Source organism: Trachypithecus francoisi, unplaced genomic scaffold (assembly GCF_009764315.1).
Source record: "Trachypithecus francoisi isolate TF-2019V2 unplaced genomic scaffold, Tfra_2.0 Lachesis_group5, whole genome shotgun sequence".
NCBI lineage: Eukaryota > Metazoa > Chordata > Mammalia > Primates > Cercopithecidae > Trachypithecus > Trachypithecus francoisi.
This window is the reverse complement of record NW_022681470.1, coordinates 84,138,958-84,162,646: the sequence shown is the minus strand read 5'-3', so window position 1 is coordinate 84,162,646 and position 23,689 is coordinate 84,138,958. Positions and strand designations below refer to the sequence as shown.

General features: G+C 49.6%; 1 protein-coding gene across 3 annotated transcripts in view; it reads right to left on the bottom strand.

Annotated features, from left to right (window-relative positions):
- Positions 1-11,052: 11,052 nt before the first annotated feature.
- Positions 11,053-23,689, bottom strand: part of STUM (stum, mechanosensory transduction mediator homolog) — a 63,691-nt gene continuing 51,054 nt past the window's right edge. The window contains exons 2-4 of one of the 3 annotated variants that reach the window (XM_033197365.1): positions 23,362-23,541; positions 19,673-19,681; positions 11,053-18,269 (exon numbers count right to left, since the gene is read on the bottom strand). In XM_033197365.1, coding sequence (XP_033053256.1) covers positions 18,235-18,269; positions 19,673-19,681; positions 23,362-23,541 — 224 coding nt within the window. In that variant the 3' untranslated portion in view covers positions 11,053-18,234. Of the gene's footprint in view, positions 18,270-19,237; positions 19,682-23,361; positions 23,542-23,689 lie in introns of those variants that run through there. The other 2 variants (XM_033197366.1, XM_033197364.1) reach the window with 2 other exon arrangements.

The window sequence follows — 23,689 nt, the reverse complement described above, 5'->3', positions numbered from 1 at the left end:
AGAGAAAATTTTACTTTTTCCTTTGCAATATGTATTTTTCATAAAAAGTTCTTTTTTCATAATTATCTATATATTTTCCAGAAATAGATAAAAATATCTATAATTTTTCCAGAAAGTAGAAGGCGGGAAACACTTTCCAGTCCATTTTATGAAGTCAGCACTATCCTAATACCAAAACCAGACAAACATGTTATAAGAAAATGACAGACCAGTGTCTTTCATGAACATAGAAATAAAAAATTTTAACAAAATATCAGCAAATCACATCCAGCAGTATGTAATAAGGATAATAACTTATGACTACATAGACTTTATCCTAGAGATATAAAACTGTTCCAGATTTGAAAATTAATCAATGTAATTCATCATATCAACTGTTTAAAAAATACATATGATATTAATAAATGCAGAAAATGTATTTTTAAAAATGCAACATTCATGATAATAATGCCAATGGATTAGGGATAGGACATTCCTTAATACGCTAAGAGTTTCTACAAAAAACAAAAGCAAGAACACTTGCATTTGCCATTATACTTAATGGTGAAAGATTAACTCTTTTCCTCCTAATTGGAACAAGGAAAACATATTTCCCCTCACCACTCCTATTCAACATTGTACTGGAGGTTCTATCCACTGAAATAAGACAAGGAAAAGAACATTTTATGAAAAATACATATTGTAAAGGAAAAAGGAAAATTTTCTCTATTTTTAGATGGCATTATGGTCTACTTAGAAAATCCAAAAGAATTGTACAAAAAAAAAAGCAACTAAAACAAGCAAGCTTTGCAAGGTTGCAGGATACGAGGTAAATACACAAAAATCAATCATATTTCTATATACCAGCAATGAACAAATGGATATGGATATTTTCAGGACAATATTATGTATAATAAATAGCACCCCAAACCATAAAATACTTACGTATACATCTAACAAAATATGTGTAGAATCTGTATGCTGAAAACTATAATGTTGATGAAAGAAATCAAAGGGGGGCTAAATATATGGTGTGATAAATTATGGTTATGAATGAGGAGACTCAATCTTCTTCAGATGTAAGTTTTCAAAATTGTGGAGGGAGGAGCAGGTAGCTCTTGCAATTAAACTCTGAGTGGAACAGGGATAGCACTGGCCTTGGGGATGACAGCATGAGACATTCTCCCTCCACCTCTCATCTCTGCTGTCCTGTGCATGCTGGCCTCTTGCTGTATGAGGTGGGAACCTTGGTTCAGGAGGTTCAGGAGGAAAAATCATTTTCCCATAATACCAGTTAGAAAGATCTCATTGAAGATCCTGATCATTCCATATTAGCTCAATGAGAAGGACATGCTATTGGCCTGGCTGGGGCCACAGGACCACCTTTGCTCAGGGAGGGGTGGGCTCTGGGACTGGCAGCCTCCCCAAGAACCCTATGGGGCTCATGAGGGAGGAACTGGCTCTTGGATTACGGGGTGGAGGGCAGAGACCAGCTTTGTCTCACGCCGGCGGACATGGCTCTCGGGCTGGACCTGGAAGCCAGGCAAGGTTTGGGTGGGGAAGCGTGAAGGGCTGTATCCCACTCCGGGGACAGCAGGTGCAGACTGTGGGGACACCATCATGCTGGAGGACTGGGTGCTCAAAGCAACAACTATGGATTTCTTTGTAATAAATTCCATACATCACCACCTCAGCTTTTTTAAAGGATTCTGGATGGGTTTCGAGTTTTCCCAGAGGCCAACAGCAGAGGTGGATCCTCTGTCCCCTGGCTTCCGGGGCTCCCCTCCTGGTTTGGAACCTCAGAAGATGGGGTAGCTTCTGGCAGTTTGAAAGTGCTTATTTCTTCTATTAATGGCATTCTTAGTTTGAGAAGTTTCTTTGCTTTCTAGAGTTTTTTTGTTTTTTGTTTTTAGCATAGCTATTTTTGATGAAAATATAAATATCCACCCCTCTGACTGCGAGACAGCTGTAGGCTCCTGCTCTGAGCAAAGATAGGCCTCCTCGTCTTCCTCTGAGAACTCTCCCAAACTGAGTCCCTTTTGGGGGCCCTGAACTCCAGGTCCAGCAGGCACAGGAGGCGCCAGCCCAAGGGGCTAGTCACAAGCCAGTCATGTCCCAGTGAGGACGATGCCTCCCCTGCCACTCAGGTCTCCAGGTTATCCCAAGGATACTGACAGGGGTGAGGGTCCCAGGAGCAGGTGCACAGCCATGCCTCCCAACAACCAGAAAGCAGCTGGGCTCTAGAAGTATCTGAGGCAACCCAGGGCACAGGACATACGGTTGCCCTGAGCCGTGAATGCACCACCACATTCAGGTGACTTGCCATGTTGTGTCTTATCTTGCTTTGGGGATCCCCCTCTCCTCCTGCTGCCTGCCAAGTGAACATCTCAACAATCCCTGTGTCACATCATTGTGTTAGTTAGCTAGGGCTGCCACAACACAGAATCACAGGCTGGGTAGCGTAAACAACAGAAGTTTATTTTGTCACAGCTCTGGAGGCCAGAAGTCCGAGATCAAGTTGTAGGCAGAGTCAGTTCCTTCTGAAGCCTCTCTCCTTGGCTTGTAGATGGCTGTTTTCTCTCTATGTCTCCTCATGGTTTTTGTTTGTTTGTTTGTTTGTTTTTGCTTGTTTTTTGTTTTTTTAGGCAGAGTCTTACTCTCTATGTCACCCAGGCTGGAGTGCAATGGTGTGATCATGGCTCACTGCAGCCTCAAACTCCTGGGCTCAAGAGATCCACCCACCTCAGCTCCCTAAGTAGTTGGGAACTTACAGGTGTGTGCCATCATGCCTGGATAATTTAAAAATATATATTTTAGAGATGGGGTCTTTCTATGCTGCCCAGGCTGGTCTCAAACTCCTGGCCTCAAGTGATCTTCCTGTTTCAGCCTCCCACAGTGCCAGAACTATGGGCATGAGCCACTGCACCTGGCCTGGTCTTTTATCTGTGTGCTGTGTATGTCTGTGTCCTAATCTCTTCTCTCTTTCTTTTTTTTCAGAGACAGGGTCTCTCTATGTTGCCCAGGCAGGACTCAAACTCCTGGACTCAAGTGATCCTCCTGCCTCAGCCTCCCAAGTATCATCTCTTCCTATAAGGACCAATTATGCAGGATTAGGGCCATCCTAATGACATTATTTTAACTGAATTATCTCTTTAGAAAGCCTGTCTCCAAATACAGTCACATTCTGAGGTCCTGGGAATTAGGACTTCAATAATTAGGAGGGGGCACAATTCAGTCCCTAGCAGCCACTATGTGAGAAGGTCTGCATGACCCAGCTGACAGCCACCCACCCCTGGGCAGTTTTTCATCCCAGCACCTCAGGGGTTGCCTGCTGGCTGGGGGCGGGGGTAGGGCCTGGGGAAGGGAGCTCCATTCGGGGAACACGCCCACCCTGCTCAAGGAGCAGCTCAGCCTGCTGCTTCCTGGGCAAAGGCTCATCATTGCTTTGGTTGAGTGACATTGCGGTGGCTGAATTGACACTTTCAGCTCTGTGTTTCTCTAGCAGACCGTGAGGAAACGTGAGGGCTGGGCTGGGCTGGGGGTGGCACTGCTGTTCTAGCTCCCCAGCTATGCATACATGGAGGGAGTCCAGCTCCTCTTGTCCCTCCTTCTGGTTCTTGATCGTGGACATGAAGGAAGATCCAGGCCCCGGCTCAGTGAATGTGCCTGCTTTCCACTCTTGCCATTGCCCTATTACCTCAGGCAGGTCCATCCACATGCCCAGAGCAGGTACTTAGGGCAGCAGGTGATGCTGCAGGTGAAAGGGCCGCCTAATCCTCTCCTCACAGGGGGTCAAGAAACCTCAACTACCATTTCTAGAAGCATCTTTGGTCGGGGATTCAAGAAGGTGTCTTTCAAGAAGGGAGAGGAGGAAGAATCTCTGACCGAGAAGCCCTATGGGACATAAGAGACTGGATAGCACTGGCTCCACCACTACCCAGCTGTGAGTCTTTGGACCAGTTGCTTAACTTAACTTCTTTTAGCCTGTGTCTTCAGATATTAATGAGACAATAGTCTCAACCATCTTATCTATTTGGGAAGATAAAATAGCACAGATGAACATCCTGGCATGTGGTAGACACTCAGTAAATGCAGGTTCAGTTGGAATCTCTTCTTGATGGAGGAAAGTGCTTTGTAAACATATGTCATGACACAAATGGCAACGGTTATTATTATTATTGAGACGGCCAGATGGGAGGGAGCTCCTGCAGAAACTCCAACCAGCCTGCCCACTGAAGTGGGGGCTCAGGAAGTTCAGGATGTTTGCAGCAGAGGAGCCTGGCCCCTCGTCTTCCTGGATGGAATCTGAGATTCAAGCTGTGGCAGTAGCGCTCTAGCAGGGATTCTGCCTAACGCGACTCCTTGTTTCCCCCTTTTCTTTCTTTGCATCCAATAAAACCCTGTCTCACTCACCATTCAAATCGTCTGCAAGCCTGAATTTTCCTGGCCATGGGACAAAGAACCCCATCTTTAACTGAACTAAGGAAAAGTCCTGCAAAAGTTTTGGCGCCCCATTTGGGGGCTGGAGAAGTGGTAAGTGAAATGGGGACTCAAAACCTCTCACTGTTGCTCCTAAGCGTTTTAATCCTCCAACTTCTGAGGGTAGCCCAAACATGCCCCCAAACCCGGGGGGCTCCCAAGGGTCGGGAGAAAGGTCCTTTCCTTACTTTTGGGGGAAGGACAGGCTGGCGGGGGCTCCTTGCTCCCTCTCCCCTCTGTGTGGGAGCTGCAATGCATGGCCCAAGGGTCCCACACAGCTGGCTGGCTTGTTCCAAGCCATGCACCACCACAGCAGCCTTCCCCTTCCCCAGCCAGGGGGTCAGCTTCACTGGGCAGTAAACTTTTCTCCCTGATGGAGGAACCACTTGTATAAGAATAAGAGGTTCTTCCCCAGGGATTTTTAAACCTTTTTTCTTTCCTCTTCTCCACCCCGTCAGCAGTTAAGTTTAAGCAAGTTTTTTTTTTTTTCTCTCTAGAAGACATTTTGCTAGGCTAGGAATGATAAGAATCCCTGTTTATATTCTCTGTAAAGCTTTAATTGTGAAAAAGGATTTGTGGGGCTAATGTTGGGCTGTGGCCAATCTGATGTGCTTTGCAAGTCTGTATGGTTTGTGCCGCAAGCCTCCATCTTGTTTTGCATGCTGGGGCATGGCCAGTAACCTCTTGGCAAGGCTTTAACAATCCTGCCTTAGGGGATGACTGTCTCTGGTTGGTATCTTCATGTTCTCCTTGTCCTGTCCCTTAAAGGGTCCCACCCAGCAACGGGGTTTTCTTGTGCCTGTCTGTGTATGTACTGTGTGTGACGTCTGTAAAAAGAGCTCTAATTAATTTGGCCTAAAGAAAAGCGCTTGGACCAAAATTTTTTTTATTTTTATTTTTTGAGATGGAGTTTTGCTCTTGTTGCCCAGGCTAGAGAGTGGTGGCGTGATCTTGGCTCACTGCAACCTCCACCTCCAGGTTCGAGCGATTCTCCTGTCTCAGCCTCCTGAGTAGCTGGGATTATGGGAGCACACCACCACGCCCAGCTCATTTTTTTTTTTCTTTTTTCTTTTGCTATTTTTAGTAGAGTTGGGGCTTCACCATGTTGGCCAGGCTGGTCTCGAACTCCTGACCTCAGGTGATCTGCCCACCTCAGCCTCCCAAAGTGCTGGGATTATAGGCATGAGCCATTGCGCTGGCCTGGTTCAAATATTTTTCAAAGGGAATATAAAATCTGTGGTACCTTTCAGTTCATGTGACTTTAATCTTTGAGAAATAAAAACAGCTGTGAAGATTATTAATGCAGGTCAGATGCAAAGTTTGCTAAGTGTTTTCAGGTTATAAACTGCTTTTTGGGTTTTGAGAACTATTTGACTTGCCGGCTTCATAACTGGTCAGGCTTGGGGACATATGGAACTAACCAGGCCCTTAACTAAGACGGCAAACCTTGACTGCAGTTAGCACACAATTCAACTTACCAAGTTTTACCTTAAAGTTAAAAATTGCTAGGAGTTACAATTATGACATGCAATTGAAACTACCAAAAATAGATTTACATGCAAGGGGTGTAAGAAGAGTAAAATGTGATTTTTATGTAAAAGGTTATAAGAAGGCATGGACATGTAAACATTTGCCTAGGGTTAAAGGATTATTTTGAGTTAGATAGGGAAAGCTGAAGGTTCAAACAAGTGGTGGAAAAGCTGTGGAAATTAATCTTGCAGAAGAGGTTCTCTGTGTGAACATGTTAACTAAATGCAAAAGGGTTATAAAAAGCTTTTGCTTCTTTAAAATTTCTGAGTCATCATTTTGAGAAAATAAATAGTTTGTGGTAAACTGGAACTCTATTTCACAGTATCAGGTGCTTTAAACATATTTAAAAGGCTTCTCGAAATCAAACTTAAGTTTCAAAATTGTCTTTTCTGATACCTGGCTTTTCAGATGTTTCAGAGGGCCCCTGAAACATCCCAAAAAAAGAAGTAAACAGGATTATTTGGCATGTTTAGGTACATGGGATTGCCAAAATGATTTTCAGTCTTCTTTAGGTTATACTTCCGTGAATACTGATATATGTTCCAAAATTGTATGGGATTTCTAAGATTCTAATGTCTGAGTATATGCTACCAATCATAATTAAGGTTGGTGTTTTAAGTTATTGTAAACCACCAAGATAACCAAACTGTGTCAATTGTGTTTCTAACTGTAACTACCCTGGAGATTTTGATTCTTTTCAAAAGGAAGAAAGAATGTCACTTTCTAAGAGGTCCCGGAGCTCCAAGTTTATCTTGGGACCTTAAGGTAAACTCACAGTTGTTTGAGGATACAAACCCATGGTTGGGCTCAGCTTTAAAAGGTCTTGTCTGAGATTCCTTGTGGAACAAACTTGAATCAAAGCCAATCCAAAAGGCCTATGTAGAAATAATTATTCTTGCTGCATTTTATGCAATTAATCAGGCCAAGTGTAAGAGTAAAGTCTATTTTGCAAACCATTCAGTCCTATGATTATTTTTTAACAAAAATGAGGACTGGAGAGAGAGAAATCATGTTTCAAAACTTATTATACATTTGTCATTAAATTCTAAACTCATTGGTTGTTTTTAAGTTTTCACCTACATTTTAGACTAACCCTGCTTGCTCCTGTGAACCAACCAGCAATCTCCAGCTGCAGCTCAGAAAGAAAAAAGGCATGGGTAATGTAGAAATCTGGATCAATATTCTAACTCTGAGCAATTATCCTGCAAGTCCTGCCAGGTGATTGGAATAAATAGGATGCCTATCACTTGGAGGTTTCCTTTTTGGGAAAGTAAGACCAAGAAAGCTAACCAAAGCCAAGCACCACGCACCCAAACCCTCACAAGCATTACTATAGCCACCAGTTATCTGGTTGTGTCACAAGACATCTTTTTCTCTCCATTGTTAGAGGAGGACTCAATTCCACAGTTTCACCTTAGCATTTGGCTTGCGGTAAGGAGTCCATGCAACCCCCTGAGACACATTTTTGTCCCAAACTCAATTCCAAGCTTTGGGTCAAAGTCCTAGGAAGGAAAACTGGATCTGAGGGATCCAGAGACAAATGACAACAGAGGTTAAAAGGCACAGTGCAGGTGAGCGTGGCTCATTCCTGCCAATTAAGCCAACCCCCAGCTTCCTGTTTCATGGATAAAGCTATGTCATAAATGAAGTCTAGGGAACTCCAAGGCTACTGACAGTAGGAGATAGAGGCATAGGTGAGAGCAGATAATTCCTATTCTCTAGGCCCTCCCTGCTTCATGGGTGCAAGCCTCTTTGGCACTCATGGTGGCACCTGCCAAGGTCACCAGGACTCGGGGATGCAATGATGGAAGAGGGAAAGAGGACGCTCTCATGTACTCCGAGTATCTGCTAGGAAGAGAAGGGAACCAGGGACACCTGCTCGCCTCTTTCCAGATGGGTAGCTATTCATCTGCAGTCTGTACCCCTTTCAAATGTACCCTGAACCCCTGGGACTCCTTTAAAAGGTGTCTTCTTTTTTCCTTTCTTCTCCTCTGTCCTATCTTCACTGATAGGTAATTGTGTCTCCGTACTATGGGACGATTCCCTCAGGTGCATCCTGCGAACTGGAAAGAGTTAATTTCCCAAACCTTAAACTGTTTGGCTTAGGATTAGGCTCAGGGGAAGGGAACTCAGAAGCCCAACATGCCAGCAAAAGGGTCCAGTTTTTGCCAGTCGGGCCTTTGGCCTCCCTCTCCCTGTGCAGACTGGTAAAAGGTCTCAGAATTTTTGAGCTGTCCTTACCCCTCCCCTTGTTTCCTTTTTTTTTTTTTTTTTGCCCAGGCTGGAGTGCAGTGGCATGGTCTCGGCTCACTGCAACCTCTGCCTCCTGGGTTCAAGTGATTCTCCTGCCTCAGCCTCCTGAGTAGCTGGGACTACAGGCATGCACCACCACGCCCAGCTAATTTTTGCATTTTTAGTAGAGATGGGGTTTTCACCAGGCTGGTCTCAAACTCCTGACCTCAGGTGATCCACCCACCTCGGCCTCCCAAAGTGCTGGGATTATAGGCGTAAGCCACCGCGCCCGGCCTGTTTTGTTTTGCTACATGTTTTCTAATGATCCTGTTTGTCTGTTCTTGCCTTCAGGCCTTCAGACTCCAAACAGTCATGCAACCAGAGCCTCTGATGATGGCCTCTTCTGCTGGGAAGCCTTAGACAGGCATCTGAGGGAGCTCTGACTGCCATTTCCCAAAAACAGTGCCCCCTGTCAGCAGGAAGCCGTTAAGATCGGTGTTCGTCCTTATCCTTCATCTAAGGGCAGTTCGGTGAACGTCTTTAGAGGGGAAATGAGAGAGCCAGGTGGGAGGGGGTCCCTGCAGAAACTCCAGCCGGCCTGCACAGTGCGGTGGAGCCTCAGGAAGTTCATGATATTTGCAGCAGGGAGGAGCCTTGCCCCCTCTTTCCTGTGTGAAACCTGGTACTCAAGCTGCGCCCAGGAAGTGCTCTAGCAGGGACTCCAGCCTAGCGAGATCCCTGTTTCCCCCTTTTCTTCCTTTTCACCCAATAAAACCCTGTTTCACTCACCATTCAAGTTGTCTGTGAGCCTGAATTTTCATGGCTGAACTAAGGAAAAGTCCTGCAACATATCACCCCAAGCTGTTCCTGACATGTTTTATATAAACTGAATCTTGGGTCTCATGACCCTTCTCTAAGGCTTTACTCACAGGCTGACTTGGTATTAGGAGCCCAGAAATGTTCATCTTGGTCCTCTTGGGAATGAAGACCCATCCTCTGGGTTCGGTGGCCCAACATGCAGCCTGCACTGATTTGCCTCCCGGGGTCCCCCACCTGGGACTTTCACTGCACCAGGTTTGGGCCCCACTCCTCCTCTGAGGAACGCATCGGCAATCCCATCCTCAAACCCAAGCACACTGCCTTCCCACCTCCTCGAGCCCCTTGTCCCCTGCACATCCTCATGTGTCCCTTCCTGTGACTGGCCACTGGCAAGCACGAGCCTCTCCCAGGGCCTAGGGTCTGGGGTGTAGGGAGTTGTGGGGAGCAGATGCCTTCGTGTTTGTCACAGCCCTTTCCTTCTGGGGTTGAGGAGACCTCTGCCGGTAGGGAACACTTATTCACCCCCCAACAGAAAGGCAGTGGCTGGCTCAACCCACGTCACCCTTCTTGAGGTTAAGAGGCTTGGTGCTGGGAGAAGAGAGGGAATGTTAGTGCATGCAAAGGGTTTCCTCCCTTCGCCTGGCAGTGCTGGAAGGAGAGCTAACTCTATCTCCCATTGTGCCTTCTCATGAGCCCCTCTGAAGCTGAATGACTGCAGAAAAATCCCTCCAGCCAGGAGCATTCCGGTTTAATCTGAGCACATTGAGTATTTGGACAGTGCAAATGATCACAAAATGCTCCCTAGAGTGTCTGGGGAACTCTGAGAGTGCCTTGGGTCATTGTACTGCCTTGGGCTTTAGATCCTGGTTTTAGCAATGACTGAAGTCAACCTTAGGCACGGATGCCATTTCTGTGGCCTTGGAGGGGCCATTGCAGTAGAGCTTCAAGTCTCACCAAAGGTTATGCTTTGAAGATGATTCACTCTTTTGGACAACAGCAGCATCGAGGCCATTGAGACTGTAGCCTCTCTCCAGGTAAGTGGACCCTAAGGGTGCTGGGCTGGCCTGAGGAAATGGCAGGAGGTGGGGCGGGGCCCTTGCCTTGGGTGTGAGTGACAGAAATGACATCTGGACACTCGTTGTCAGAGCACTCGCCCCCCCATGGCACCCAGCACTGAATGCAACGCTGCAGATGCGGTTTCATTCCGGACCCCAGCCTGCAGCTCCTGGTGCATCTGCAACCAGATGGCCTGTGTTGTCAGCCCCAGCAGGCCGTGATGAACACTGAGCCGCCTGTTGAATAACTCCCCAGGGATGAAGGAAAGCACGGAGCTTTCTTCATGCCAAGCACAACTCTTTCATTGAACGCTATTAGGTTTCATTGGGTTACATTGCCTCTGCCCGTCAGGAGATTTTGGGATTCTGATTTATTCATCTAATATACTTATTTCTTCTTATCCACAAATTTGGTAAGTTCTGTAGGTCTTCATCCCATTATGAGTGAAGGCATTGGCTGGGTTGTGGATGCAATTCTCTCCCAGGTGCACCTGTCCTTCGTTATAACTGAACAGGTAGTTATACATTCTCCTAACCACTCTCACCCAGACTCTCATTTATTCAGAAGTCTTTGTCAAATATGTATGTTGCCCACATTTCCCTCATCAACCAGTCTAACAATTAAGAGCAGGAAATGAGCTGCATCTGTACACTTATTCTTGGTAAACCCCATCTGGGGCCTGATGCTTGATTTAGCACGCAAATTCCTGGTTGCAAAGGGATCAGATTATCAAAGATGAGACTGTTTGAAGAGTAACTTGCACAAGCCTTTCGGAAGAAGGGGAATTCAGGAAAAAGGTCTGAAAGAACGCAAGACCTGCCTTGGGGAGGACAGCCTTCATAACGCAAAGCACACCAATAGCAAAGGCTGCAGAGGTGGGAGGAAGGCGTGTTGTCCCAGTCAGAGATCTGTCCGATTCGGAACACGGGAGGACACAGGGATTTGATAAACTACCAGAAAGGTCACAGGAATGTTTATTACAACATAGAAAAGAGGGAAAGGAAGAAAAAGGTTTCCAAAGTCGTATTTCCAAGGATTTAAAAAAACACAAACTTGGAATGCCAAAGAGATGTCATGCTTTATATATTTATAATAGGAAGGTGTGTGTATGTATAAATATGTACATGGAGATATGTACACAGGTTTTGACTATCATATACGCTGTTTTTCATTGCATGTACAGCAATGCTGCTTGAGTGAAGGGTTTTAAAGCTGGCAGAAAGCTGGAGAATCTGGAACCCTGCTTGGCCCCTAGAGGGCGCAGTGGAGAGCCCTGAGCAGCTCCCAGGGAAGGTCTGTGGGGCTAGGTCCTGAGGGTGCAGGGGAAAGCTGAGCTGCAGGCGGGCTTGGGCCCCAGGCTGCAGGGTTCCAGACAGAGCAAGTCTGGAAGCGTCCCTAGGTCCCCGACATTAGACGTTTTCTTCCAAGAAGGGTTCCAGTCATTGGAATAGGATGGAAATACCCTCATGGCTGGACTGGGGTGGGGTAGGCTCCCAGCGGGTCAGGGTAGAAGTGAGACAAAAAAACTCCAGGAGCTCAGAGTCTTCTCTAAGAACAGTGAAAACGCACAGCAATTAATTTCACAGAAAGAAGAGAGACCCAAACAAAGCCAGTCACGGTGTCAAAACACTGCAAATCACAACACAACACTCATTTGTATGTAAATTAAGTTGATACACACAAAACCAGTTGTTGTTTTTTTGTTGTTGTTGTTTTTAAAAAAGACACCACACACAACAGCAGGGAACTTAGCCAATGAAAAGGGCTGGCCACAGGTTCTCATGGGTGTCCAGGCCTTCTGGGGTGACAGTGCCCATGAGGAGCCTGATACAGCCACCATCACTTTGTCCCTTGCTTGAAACATCCAATCAAGTGCTAGCCCAGAAAACAGTGAATGGAACCTCCCTCCGCCTTCTTTCCTCCCTGGTTCCTGTGCTGGGGCAGGTGGGTGGGAACACTGCCCCTCTCCTCTGGTCAGGTCCACCTTCCCCTTCCCACAGGAGGCCAAGCTGGGGTCTTGGGGAATGGGCACAGCCAAGTTTGGTGCTGAGCCCACTCACCCTAGGAGTGCATGGGAGGAAGAGATCCATAGGTCAGGGTCCTGGAGACAGGAAATAGCATGTGCATGTGGTCTGGGCAGGGGTCAGGGGTGTGATGCGGGCAAAAAGTGCTGCCAGCCAGCGCCCATCCCGGAAGAGGGGGTGTGGGCTCCTTTGGATATAAGTCCCAATCCTGAGGCTCCAGGCAGACCCCAGCCTGCTTCCCCCAGCAGTCAAAGGTGCTGGGAATGTGTGTGTGTGTGCCTCTGTCCATGTGGGGGTGAAATGCAATGGGGATGGACTGTGGCATCCACACCTGCCTGGATGATTGGCATTTTGGCAAATTCAGGCAGAGAGGGAGAAGGGTTGGGGGCCGAGGTTCCCCAGCTAAATGCAAATCCAGATGACTTGCACTGGAGACTCAGGACACACACACGGTGGACGCTACAGGGCACCTTTCTGGCCTCTGCGGTAGCATCAGGAGGGGAGAGTGGAATTGGGGGCCAGTGTTTCTGTTCAGCTAGAAAGAAGCTTGCCAGCCTCAGCGAGGCGGCAAGGCCTGGGCAGGAGAGGACAGCCCTTGCCCGGATGGGGCTGGCCCTCCAAGCCCTTGGCTCTGGCAGAAATGGGGAAACGATGGCTGCCTGAGCCCTTCTTTGTTCCTAACCTATAGATGGGTAAACTGAGGCGAGAGGCAGTTGGAGAGACGCCAGCAGTCATAATAGCACTCAGGCCGGAACTCACTCCTGGGCCACAAGGGGATATTTGGGGTCACTCTGGTTGGGATTCTTCCTTTCTCTGCATGGCCTGGGATTTAGGGCCGGTGTATGACTGTCTGAGCGTGACCATCTCTATGCCATGATCCCGTGAACATCCAGCTCTAAGAATCTTGTGGGAAGAAAACTGATGAAAAACACAAGCCCCTGAGCCTCGCACCCATCTGCTCAGGCTGAGTTTTTTTGTGATTATTTTAAAGATCCAAGCCAGTCAGAAGGACCACAGTCACCTCCCCTGACTAGGCTGGCATCTCATCCCCAAACCCAGTGCACAGAGGTCTCTGGAGGCAGAAGGGGCAGTCCTGTCCTGGAAGAGTACATCCCCACACCTGCCTCTGCTCACCCTGCAGCTTCACCTGTGGAGGCTGGGACGGCAGGATTGTGGAGGTGAGGACATCCTTTCCAAGCACAGGACCACCAGGCCACGTTAGCTCTCACTGAGCGCTTGCTGACTAATTAATGCAAAGCATGGAGGTGTTCCCCTGGCAAGGACTGCCCGAGGCCACTACCTGAGTGCTCACTGAACCCTCTGGAGAGGAAACCCTGTATTTCCTCAGCCTGAGGCCCGCCTTCTTCCCTGGGAGGGTTGGCAGCAAAGGCCTCAGGCTGCTCCCTAAGCCGGAGGCCTCCAGCCACATACAAGGTCATGGTCTCTGGGGAGCTTAGGTGCAGCTGGGGTGCAGGGGGTGGGGTGCACTTTAAAAGTGCTCTCCCACTTCCAATCCCTACAGTAAAAACCCTCCAACAAAACCAGCAAGAGGGAGGAATAACAGTAAACTCTGCTTTCAGCCACTATTGCGGAACTTCCATTTAAATGACACTGACCCCAAACATTGATGCAATGCTCTGGGCTTTCTTTGCAAAATTCACTAACACTATAAGAAACAGCCAATGCAATTAAAGCCTAAAGTGGGCCCAGGACCCTAGAAGGGACCCTGAGGAGGCCGGGCTCTCCACCCTCAGGCCCAGGGGTTGGATCCTGGCAAAACTGAAGTGAATTCTCGGAATTGCAGGCCTCTGGGCAGGGAAGGGGTTAGCTAAAGAACAGGTTTCAGGGTTTTTGGCTTCAGGGGTGTTTTGTATTTTAAAGAGCCACACTGATGCAGAAGGACCAGGGCCCTCTTAGCTTCCCCTCCTCCTCAAGAACTTCGGGCCTTCGGAAAGCCTTTGACCCCGGTCCTGAGGTTTCAGCCCGCTTTGCGCTGCCTTACACTTGGTGTTGGGGTCTGTGCCTGGCTTTTCTTTTTGAGAGCCGGGCCCCTTTGCCCTCCTGGGGAAAAGTTAACCATGTGGCTTTTTTTTCTTTCTGCAGTTCCTTTTTGCAGCATCCTCCTTACTGCTCCTGAGCCCTGGGCGTCCTGCATGAGGCAGAGTTCATCTCACACCTCTGAGATGCCAGTGCCAGCATGGCTGGAGCCCCGGGCTGGGAGAGTGGGCGACTTGGTCCTCTGCATTAGGATGGGGAAGCTCCTACTACCAGCTCTCTCTCTGCCACCATTCCCCGACACCCTCAGGAAGGGGCACCCTTCTGGGCCTGCCTAAAGGAGGGAGCATGGGTGTGAGGGCTGCCCAGGCAGGTGGGAGTATGGAGCCTTGTGGGGCAGGGTGGAGGTGTCCAGGACCTTCCCAGGAGCTTTTGCCCAACTCCCCCTGAGTGATGACAGGTCTCACGAGGGGGCCGCCCCCACCTATGGGAGGGAGAAGCTTATTTTCCCGGCTTGGGGTAGGGGTGGCTACTGAGGGGATGGAGAAGAGATGGTAATTTACATTGCATGTTTAGTGACACAATCCAGATGCAGGTGGGATTATGTCACTAAACATGTGACATAATCACCCTATTACTCCTGAGGGGCAAGGACCCCTTCACAGGACTGCTCTGGGGTGCCTGCAATTCTGCTCCTTCTGGGAGTTCTGTAATGAGTGTGTGGATGGCACAGGCTGTGAGGGCGGCCCAACCTGGCCACTTGCCCATCCTGCCACTTAGGAGCCGAGTGTTTTGGGGCACATGGCTTACTCTCTCTTGGAGCTTCTGCTCTGACATGTGAAACTCACAAAGGCATCTCCCCTCCCAGGAGCTAAAATGCCCTGCGCCGTGCCTGGGTGAGGCTGCTCTTGGGGCTGGATGTGTGGGTCTGGGGCAACTGAGGGTGGGAACCATGATGCCTGCCGCTTCCTTACCATGTCAGGGCCAGCGGCGTGGCCGGCTGGAGTGGGCCCTGGCAGCAGAGCTCTGCAGCCCCAGCGTTAGGCGTGGGCCGGTGGCCGGGACCACAGCCGGGAGCCATCAGAATCCTGCCACTCCCATGGAGACCTGGCCTTCTCAGCCTGAGGTCCTTGGTTCTAAAATTGACTCAGAGCTCAACATCCAAATCAACAGTCTCCACCATCCGCAGGACACACCCAGGCCACCCACAGCTCACTCTGGCTTTAGGTTCCCACTCTGACCCAAGGGAATGGCCACCCTGATCCCCGTGTCACAGTTGGGTACGGGGAGCACTCATTGCCTCTGATGTTCTCTGCAAGCCTGTGATTCCTGCCCTAAACACCCACAGCCAGGGAGCGTCCTATTGAATTCCGACCGACAAAGGGCCCCAACCTGGAACGTGCCCTGCAGCCTCTGAACCAGCAGCCTTGTCTGCACTATCCAGGCAAAGCCCAACTTTGTCACCAAAGGACTGTGTGTCAGCCAAGCACTTGCTGGCATGAGAACCCTAATTTTCAGCTGGCTGGTGCTTGAGAAGTTAACTCTGGCCCTGGTCTGAGTGGCCAGCTGGAACTACTTGGAGTAAATCAGCCACTGTCCCTTACCTACTGAAGATGATCATGCTGGAGACCACAGTCTAATTTAGAGGGGCGGGGGTGCTATTTTGAACTGGTCCCGCCCACGTGGCAACCCTCACAGCTTCATTCAGGAGACACGCAGGGGCCTCTTGTCTTCTCCTACACATCAGTTAGGCGGAAAGGGGCCTCCTCCTGAGGCCGATGCGTTCCCAGGTTTAGAGTCGCAGCCCTCAGGGGACAGGAGGATCTGGGGGCGCAATGGCCCTCCACGCACACAAACAAACCGTTGTATTAAGCCGTCCCACACGGGACCCAGGGTGACACCTGCCACTCAAGAAAGTCCCACCTGCATCTGGATTGTGTCACTAAACATGCGACATAAATTGCTATCTCTTCTTCACCCCCTCAGCAGCCGCCCCCAGCCCAAGCCGGGAAAATAAGCTGCTCCTTCCCATGTGTGAGGGTGGCCCCTCCTGAGACGTGTCATCACTCAGGGGGTGTCGGGCAAACTCTGGGGGCGGAGTGGGGTGAAGGGCTGTGGGCTGGTGGGCATGAGAGGGGGCGGCTTCCTGCAGCTGAAGCTATTTTATCTGAGTAGAGGGGTGGCTCCGTTCTGACACAGCTTCCTCAAGAGCAGCGAGCACCAGCCTGGAGGATGCCTGCTGCACACAGCAGAAGGTTCTAGCTTTTTAGACAAAACCAAATCTGATCCCACACCTTGAAGACACAGAGGCTTCCAAACAGGAGAGAAGAAGGCAAAGGCCTGGGTTGGGGTCTGTAGGAAGAGAGGACAGGACGCGACAGACACTGCCAGGTGTTCAAAAACAGCAGCCCAGCCCCAGGTGGCAATGGAAGACGAATAGTAGCTAAGGGATCCATGCTGAGGGGTGAGTGGCAGGGCCCGCTCCTCAGGCAGGACTGTGATTAGAAAGCCCAGTGGATGGGTTAGATGGGCTGAAACCCCCAGAATGGTGGCCTCTGCTTCCCAAGCACTTTGATCCAGCAAAATCCCTTCTCCTGCCCTCAGGGAGTTCTGACAGAGTCTCTGATAGACAAACAAGCCCTTCAAAGAGGGACACGCCCAATGGCACTGGGTCAAGTGGAGTCAGAAGCTTGACTTTGGGCCAGCTCCACCTGTTAGCATTTCCTATGTTAGAATGAAAATGAAAGGAAAGGAAACAGACATTAAGTGTCCATCCTCTTAGTATGATTTCTCTTGATTGATACTTGATCCACAGTAGTCTGGACAACTTCTGCTAGATTCTACCCACTCCCGGCCCCCATTAGGGATCTAGCCCTATCCCAATCACTTACAGAGGGGCTCCTTAAAGAGGCCTGTGGTCCCTTGGCAACCGAAGGAGTCCCTGTGTAATGCCGACAATTTCACCCTCCTAACACATCTGTTTGCAGATCCAGGTCCACAACCCCATACAATTGTTCTTGCAATTCTGAAACCCCAAAAGCTCTCAAATGGTAAGTTTTTCCCTAAGTTACTTAGTGGCAAAATTAGACTGAACTGAGGTGAGGCTATTTACAGTTTGTATAGATCCCAACTGATGGGACTAGTCACATGTTTCTCCGCAGAAATATTCACGTGCCTGATGGTAGGCAGGATGTTCCACACTCTGCCGGGAAGTTAGAAAGCGTACGATAAATGGATCGCATTGTCTTTCTCAAATCTAAAATTTCTCAATTGAGAGACACATCTGGCCCCAATGACTTCAGAAAAAGGAATGTGGGCCAGAAATGCTTTTAAGTATTGGGTGAAAGACTACTAGTCTGCCCACTCCTGCTTCGGTCTAATAATTTTGTGTATAAACATCTGGCAGTTCTGGCAGTTTCACCCCAGGGAAGGAGCCACTCCTCTCCTTCCCAGGAAAACACAGGTCACGACACACCCAGCCCTTAGATTTCAGCTGCGAGGAGACGGGGGTGCGGTCAGGGAGGCAGGCCCAGGAGACGCCTGTGGGACTGATCTCAGGCCGGCTCTGGGCACAGTGGGCCTTTCCACGCTAGCGTGGAGCCTGGCCATCCTTACTCCCACCCTGGTGCTGCCCCCAGGAGACCACAAGGTAAACACTCAGATTTGAGGGCACCAGATTTTGAGGTGGGTGGGGTCCCAGAGGACGGGTCTACCACGGTCTGTCCCCTTGGTGAGCCCCTGCTCACCCAGACAGGGCCTGGTGTGGCCCGGCCCAGCTGCTGTGGCGTGCCCTTGCAGTGGGCAGTGGGTACAGCAAGGCCGGTTGGAGCCTGCTGGAGCATCCCAGCCTCTCTGTGGGCGTTCTCATCTCCACCCCGCTCTCTGATGCTCTGGTGCCTGCGCCCACAGTGCTTTCCGGAGCGGGAGGGGCTGGCAGCCCTCACAACCTGCTGAGAAAAGCAGATGCGTTTTCAAAATAAATAATATTTTTAAAAATACCCCCTTTCCACCCCCAGTCCAGAAAATGGCAGAAGAGAACATGTAAAGGTCCTTGTGCCCAAAGCTGCCTGCTGCAGCCCTCACAGGGCCCCCCTGGATCTCCCCAGCGGCTCCCGTGGGCTCACAGCTGCTGTGGGATGCCCTGCTCCTTGTAGCCTGTGAGGAAGAAGCAAAGGAGAGATGGTTAGACACCTGCTTCCTTCAGGATTTCTCCAGGAGGTGCCCCTAGCCCAGAATGCACACAGGAGGCCTTGTTTATACTAAGGTGTAAATGACTGCTACCACCAGAGCACAACTTTTCCCAAGGGCTTTGACTTTCTAATGAGAAACAAAATAATCAATCAGGAATTGTGGAGTACTGGGTCTACTGGGAATGTTTGTTGGGCTGTCATTTGGGGTGGGAGTTAAAAGGCTAACGATGTGCTCCTGAACCCACATCTGGAAGCCACTCATAGACTGGTCTGGTGTGATTTCCCAATGCAGAGCCTTGGGAGCTGGTGCCAGGCAGGCTTGCCTGAGGGTTAAGAATCTGGTATGGGTGGATGGAGAGGAGGAAGGAGAAAGATGGCATACAGAGGGGAGCAGCTATCCCTGTATGCTTCCAACCTGCTGGACCATTACAGCAGGAAAAGGCGCCTGAAGGCTAAACCCTTAAAATATTGATCATGAGTCCTTAGGGAAAAAGTGATCTCTGTGGCAAAATTAGACTGAACTGAGGTGAGGCTATTTACAGTTTGTATAGATCCCAACTGATGGGACTATCCCAACTGATGGGATAGTAAGGAATTGTTACTGCTTTATTTAGGTGTGAAAGGGTATTGTGTTTGTTTTTTTAAGAAGATACCCTTTGGGAGGCCGAGGCAGGCAGATCACTATGTCAAGAGATGGAGACCATCCTGGCTAACATGGTGAAACCCTATCTGACTAAAAATACAAAAAATTAGCCCGGCATGGTGGCACGCGCCTGTAGTCCCAGCTACTTGGGAGGCTAAGGCAGAAGAATCACTTGAACCCGGGAGGTGGAGGTTGCAGTGAGCCGAGATCACGCCACTGTACTCCAACCTGGGAGACACGGCAGGACTCTGTCTCAAAAGATTAAAAAAAAAAAAAAAAAGATACCTACTGAAATATTCCCAGCTGCTATTACATGAGTAGAATTTGCTGAGTGGTTATTCATGTTAGCCAGTGAACTTAGTCTGAAGAGGAGCTTCAGTGTATTCAGCTGCTTTTTCTCTTCATTTTACAGAGTATTTCTCAATTTTGGGTGCTAACAAACCCATGCTGTGGTAGGGAAGATGTAGGGAATGACAGAGGAAAAGAGGCTGGCCATGAATTGATAGTGGTTGAGGCTGGTGTGGGCATTAGGTCCTCATTTTACTAGGGGCTCTACTTTTCTCTATGTTTAATCATTTTCCAAATCAAAAGTTAAAGCTAAACACAAAAGCCCATTGACCCACTGGGAGAGCGGGTGGGGTGTTTGTGTGCAGGACTGGGGGTCTCAGGGGAGGAGAGGGCCCCAAGCAGCAGCACGAGGCCTGCACGTCCATCCGCAGACTCACCTTGGGAAACTGCAGCAGCACAGAGTGGGAGGCGGCAGGAGGAAAAGAGAGAGAAGAAGAGAAATCACAGCCTGTAAACAGAGCCATAGGGAACGCTCCGCACAGGAAACAAAGCGGATCCATGATAAGGCCTGGGAGATGGGACAGGGGCAATGCCAGCGGTTTCTCAGATGCCAATCCCCAGGCAGGGAGTGCTCAGTGCTCATGGTGACAGCCACAGTGGCCAGCGGTCTGCCCACCAGCTGTGTGGGCGTGGCTAGGGGCACAGCGAGGGCCTCTCACACTGCCAGGGAGCTCTGTCCACTGCCTCCCCAGCCCTCCATATCCTGGCCATGCCCACACTGCTGCCTTCATTCTTTATTCTTGTCCTCTTTTGAGACAGAATCTTGCTCTGTTGCCCAGCTGGAGTATGGTGGCATGATCATGTCTCACTGCAGCCTCAAACTCCTGGTCTCAAGTGATCCTCCTGCCTCAGTCTCCCAACATGCTGAGATACAGGCATGAGCCACAGCACCCAGCCCTTTTTTTTTTTCATCCTCAGCTCATGCCTTTCTCCAGATAAGTTCCAGATGGACATGAGTGGCAGCTCCTGGACAGCTAGAGCTTTGACTACAGCAATCTAAAGATGCCAATGTGTCCCATCCTGGTCCCACACTGGCTCTGTCTGAGCTATGTGCTTAGCTGTTTCTATGGAGAGGAGCCACATATATAAAAATATTTTGGGGAAGACCCAGGCCAGAGGGTGGCAAACAGGTTTTATCTTTCAGACCTCTTGGATCAATTAGTAGTGACTACCTGAAGCCCTGTGCTGATAACATGTGAGATTGGTCAGCAGAAAGTGTCATGATTGATTAGCAATGTCTGCCATGGGCATGGCAGTAGAAAGAGCCCGCCATAAAGCTACCAAGTATTTACTGACAGGGTGTTGTTGATTGTTATTTGTTGTTATTCATATAAATCAAGCAACATGCTTGCAAGTTCCTGATCTTAGCTCCCACTTTCATCTAGATTTCTCTGACTCCCCTCTTAGGAGTTTTTCATGATGGTGTGTTTGCTGATGACACCCCAGGCAACGCCATGTGAAAAACCAAGGTGTATTGTTACAACTGAAAAGTTTCCTCCAGTTTTATAGCAAGGGGCTGGAGTGACACCGGAAAGAAGAGTCCCTTATCCAACTGTCTTCTAGGATAGGAAAGTCCATTGTACTTATTCCCTTCAAAGGAGTCATTCTCGGACACACAAGTTCCATGGTTGCTGGGAGTAATCCCACCTGCAGCACCATCTTATGAGTGGCAACTATTCACCCTTTGGGGGTGGGATTAGTTGTGGGGGAAAAAATGCAAAGGCTTCCCTCGCTGAGATGGGTGAATGAGTCTGGGAGTCAGGCAGTGGGCAAGAATGAGGTGTGACTGATTTTTATATGCAGCCCTCAAGTCTATACCCCGATACGGTTTGGCTGTGTCCCCACCCAAATCTCATCTTGAATTGTAACTTCCATGATTCTCATGTGTTGTTGGAGGAACTGGGCAGGAGATGATTGAATTATGGGAACGGGTCTTTCCTGTGATGTTCTTGTGATGGTGAATGAGTCTCACAAGATCTGATGGTTTTAAAAATGGGAGTTTCCTGGCACAAACTCTCTTTGCCTGCTGCCATCCACATAAGATGTGACTTGCTCCTCCTTGCCTTCTGCCATGATTGTGAGGCTTCCCCAGCCACATGGAACTCTAAGTGCATTAAACCTCTTTTTCTTCCCAGTCTTGGGTATGTCTTTATCAGCAGTGTGAAAATGGACTAATACACCCCTTAAAGCATTCTCAAAAGTTTGATGCAAAGACAGCAGCCCTGGAAACAGTGTGCAGACAACCAAGGGGCTGACACTGACCCCCAGTGAAGGCTGCATGGCAAAGGTGGGGGCTGCAGCTTCTTGCACTTGCTTATCCTGCAGCCCAGTTAGCGCCCCACACCAGCCACAGCAGAGGAGTTTCTGGCCAAGTCAGCAGCCTGGGGCAATGGAAAGTGAGGAAGTGACTGGATCCCCATCTGCACTTCTGGGGCCTCAATGCCTCACCTAGGGCATGATGAAGGGAGCTCTTTAAGTTATCTCTAAGGTTCCAACCTCTTGGTTCCTGGTTACTAACTAAGGAGATCAAAGACAAGTGTACCAGAAAGCTCTAGAGATCAGATGAGGCATCAACATACATTATTGAGACCTACCCTGTGACACAGTCATGTTCCACTTTAATGCAGAGGTTCCTTACTCAGATCCCCAGTGCCTGGCCAGATGCTCAGTTTGAGAGAAGATGAGCCAGTAAGAGGGGCTCATCTTGCACAAATTGGGCAGCCTTCAACCTTCCAAAGGCAGAAGCACCTCCCAGCTTCCAGTTGGGAACAGGGTCAAGAGCCTGCAGACCACAGGCCCCTGGGGAAGCAGCAAATTTCCTCTGTGGAATTGTCGGGACCCAGTTTTAGGACTCATCCAAGGGCTGGCAGCACTTCCTTCCTATCAGTCATGCTCTTCATCTCTCTAGACAAATGAAAGTGGCCCCTGGACATGCCCGGAGGGTGAGATCCCATGAAGGAGATGCAAGGGACTGCCTGCTGGGCTTACCTCACAATATTCCTCTGACAGGGCAACCCCTGCCCTGAGCACCCCCCTCCCAGGAAGAAGGAGCAGCTTCCCTGCCACTTCCCAGCTCATTCCTCCCTGGAGCAGCTTGCTGCTCAGCCGCTGGTCCAGCCTGGAGTTCCCCTGCTCTGGCTGCCCCTGGTTGCCAGCATCTGGCTGATTTGCTCTGATTCTGGGAGATCCTGGCAGTGCAGCTGACCCACTTCCTCCCCTGATCTCTGCTGCTGGAGGAGCCACTTCTGGGCAGCCCATCTGACCACACTCCACTGCATCTCCCTCAGGCTCTGTGTCTACCTGCATCTTCTCTGGCCTGGTGGCCTAACTGGTCACTGACCCTTGTCCTGCCATTTATGTGTGCTCTTGATCTTGGATATTCACAGGATTCTGAACTGAGGCTGAGTTGACTATAGATCATTCTACATAATTCTAGGGCCCCTGAACCCTGAGTTTCCCCTCCTGCCTCTGCCACCCTTACCTGGTTCAGCTTACCTCTGGCACTGAAGATCCCAGCTATGAATGGTTTTGGGGGGTATAGGACACAATGAGGGGCATGGGGTATGGAGTGAGGCCAAAGTGCCTGAGAGATGAGGTCAATTATTGAGGAACTGTGCCCTCACAGGTAGCTAGGCGTGGGAAAATACAAGGAACGTGGATGGTGGTATGGGAGACAAGTACAGCTGCTTAAAATGGGTGGAGTCTGTTTCAAGATTTTGCTAGGTTATTTTAGAAAGGGTAACTGAGTTGTCTTTGGTAAACTTGATTTTGTCACTTTAAACCCTTTCACAAAACCATTCTGTGTCTGAATCAAGTTTGCATTAAATGATGGAACTCTGCCTGCCATGAACTCATAATTCCCTGCAGGTGTTGAGCCAGGCCTGGTGGGGAGGGTCCCTTGTGCCAAGCAGCCCGGGGAGTTGTGAAGAGGGCACAGGCAAGCCCTCTCCAGAGCCGGTCCTTAGTGGGTGAGCAGGACCTCAGCCAGCCATGAAGGCCTCCCAAGTCCTTCCTGTCCCTGGTCACTCCCCCACCCCCAGGAGGCGCAACACCAGCAGCTACTCACTGGCAAGGATGACCATGTCCATGCCCCAGAAGATGCTCATGATCCAGCCCACCATGACGATGGCCGTGAGGATTTGGATGAGGGCTGCTGCAATGTTCAGCCAGAAGACGCAGCACACATGCCTGTCCGGGAGGTCGGTGCGGGCCCCGCACAGCACAGTGAAGGCCGAGACGAATGTCCCTGTGAGAGGCCAGAGGGGACAGCCTTCTGAGGGTGCTGGGAGACAAAGGAGTCTGTGTGCTCATTGCTGGCCTGGGGCCCAGCTGTCCACCCTCCGAGAGCTCAGAGAAGAGCCACCGATGTCTGGCACCCTATCCTCTGAGTGGCA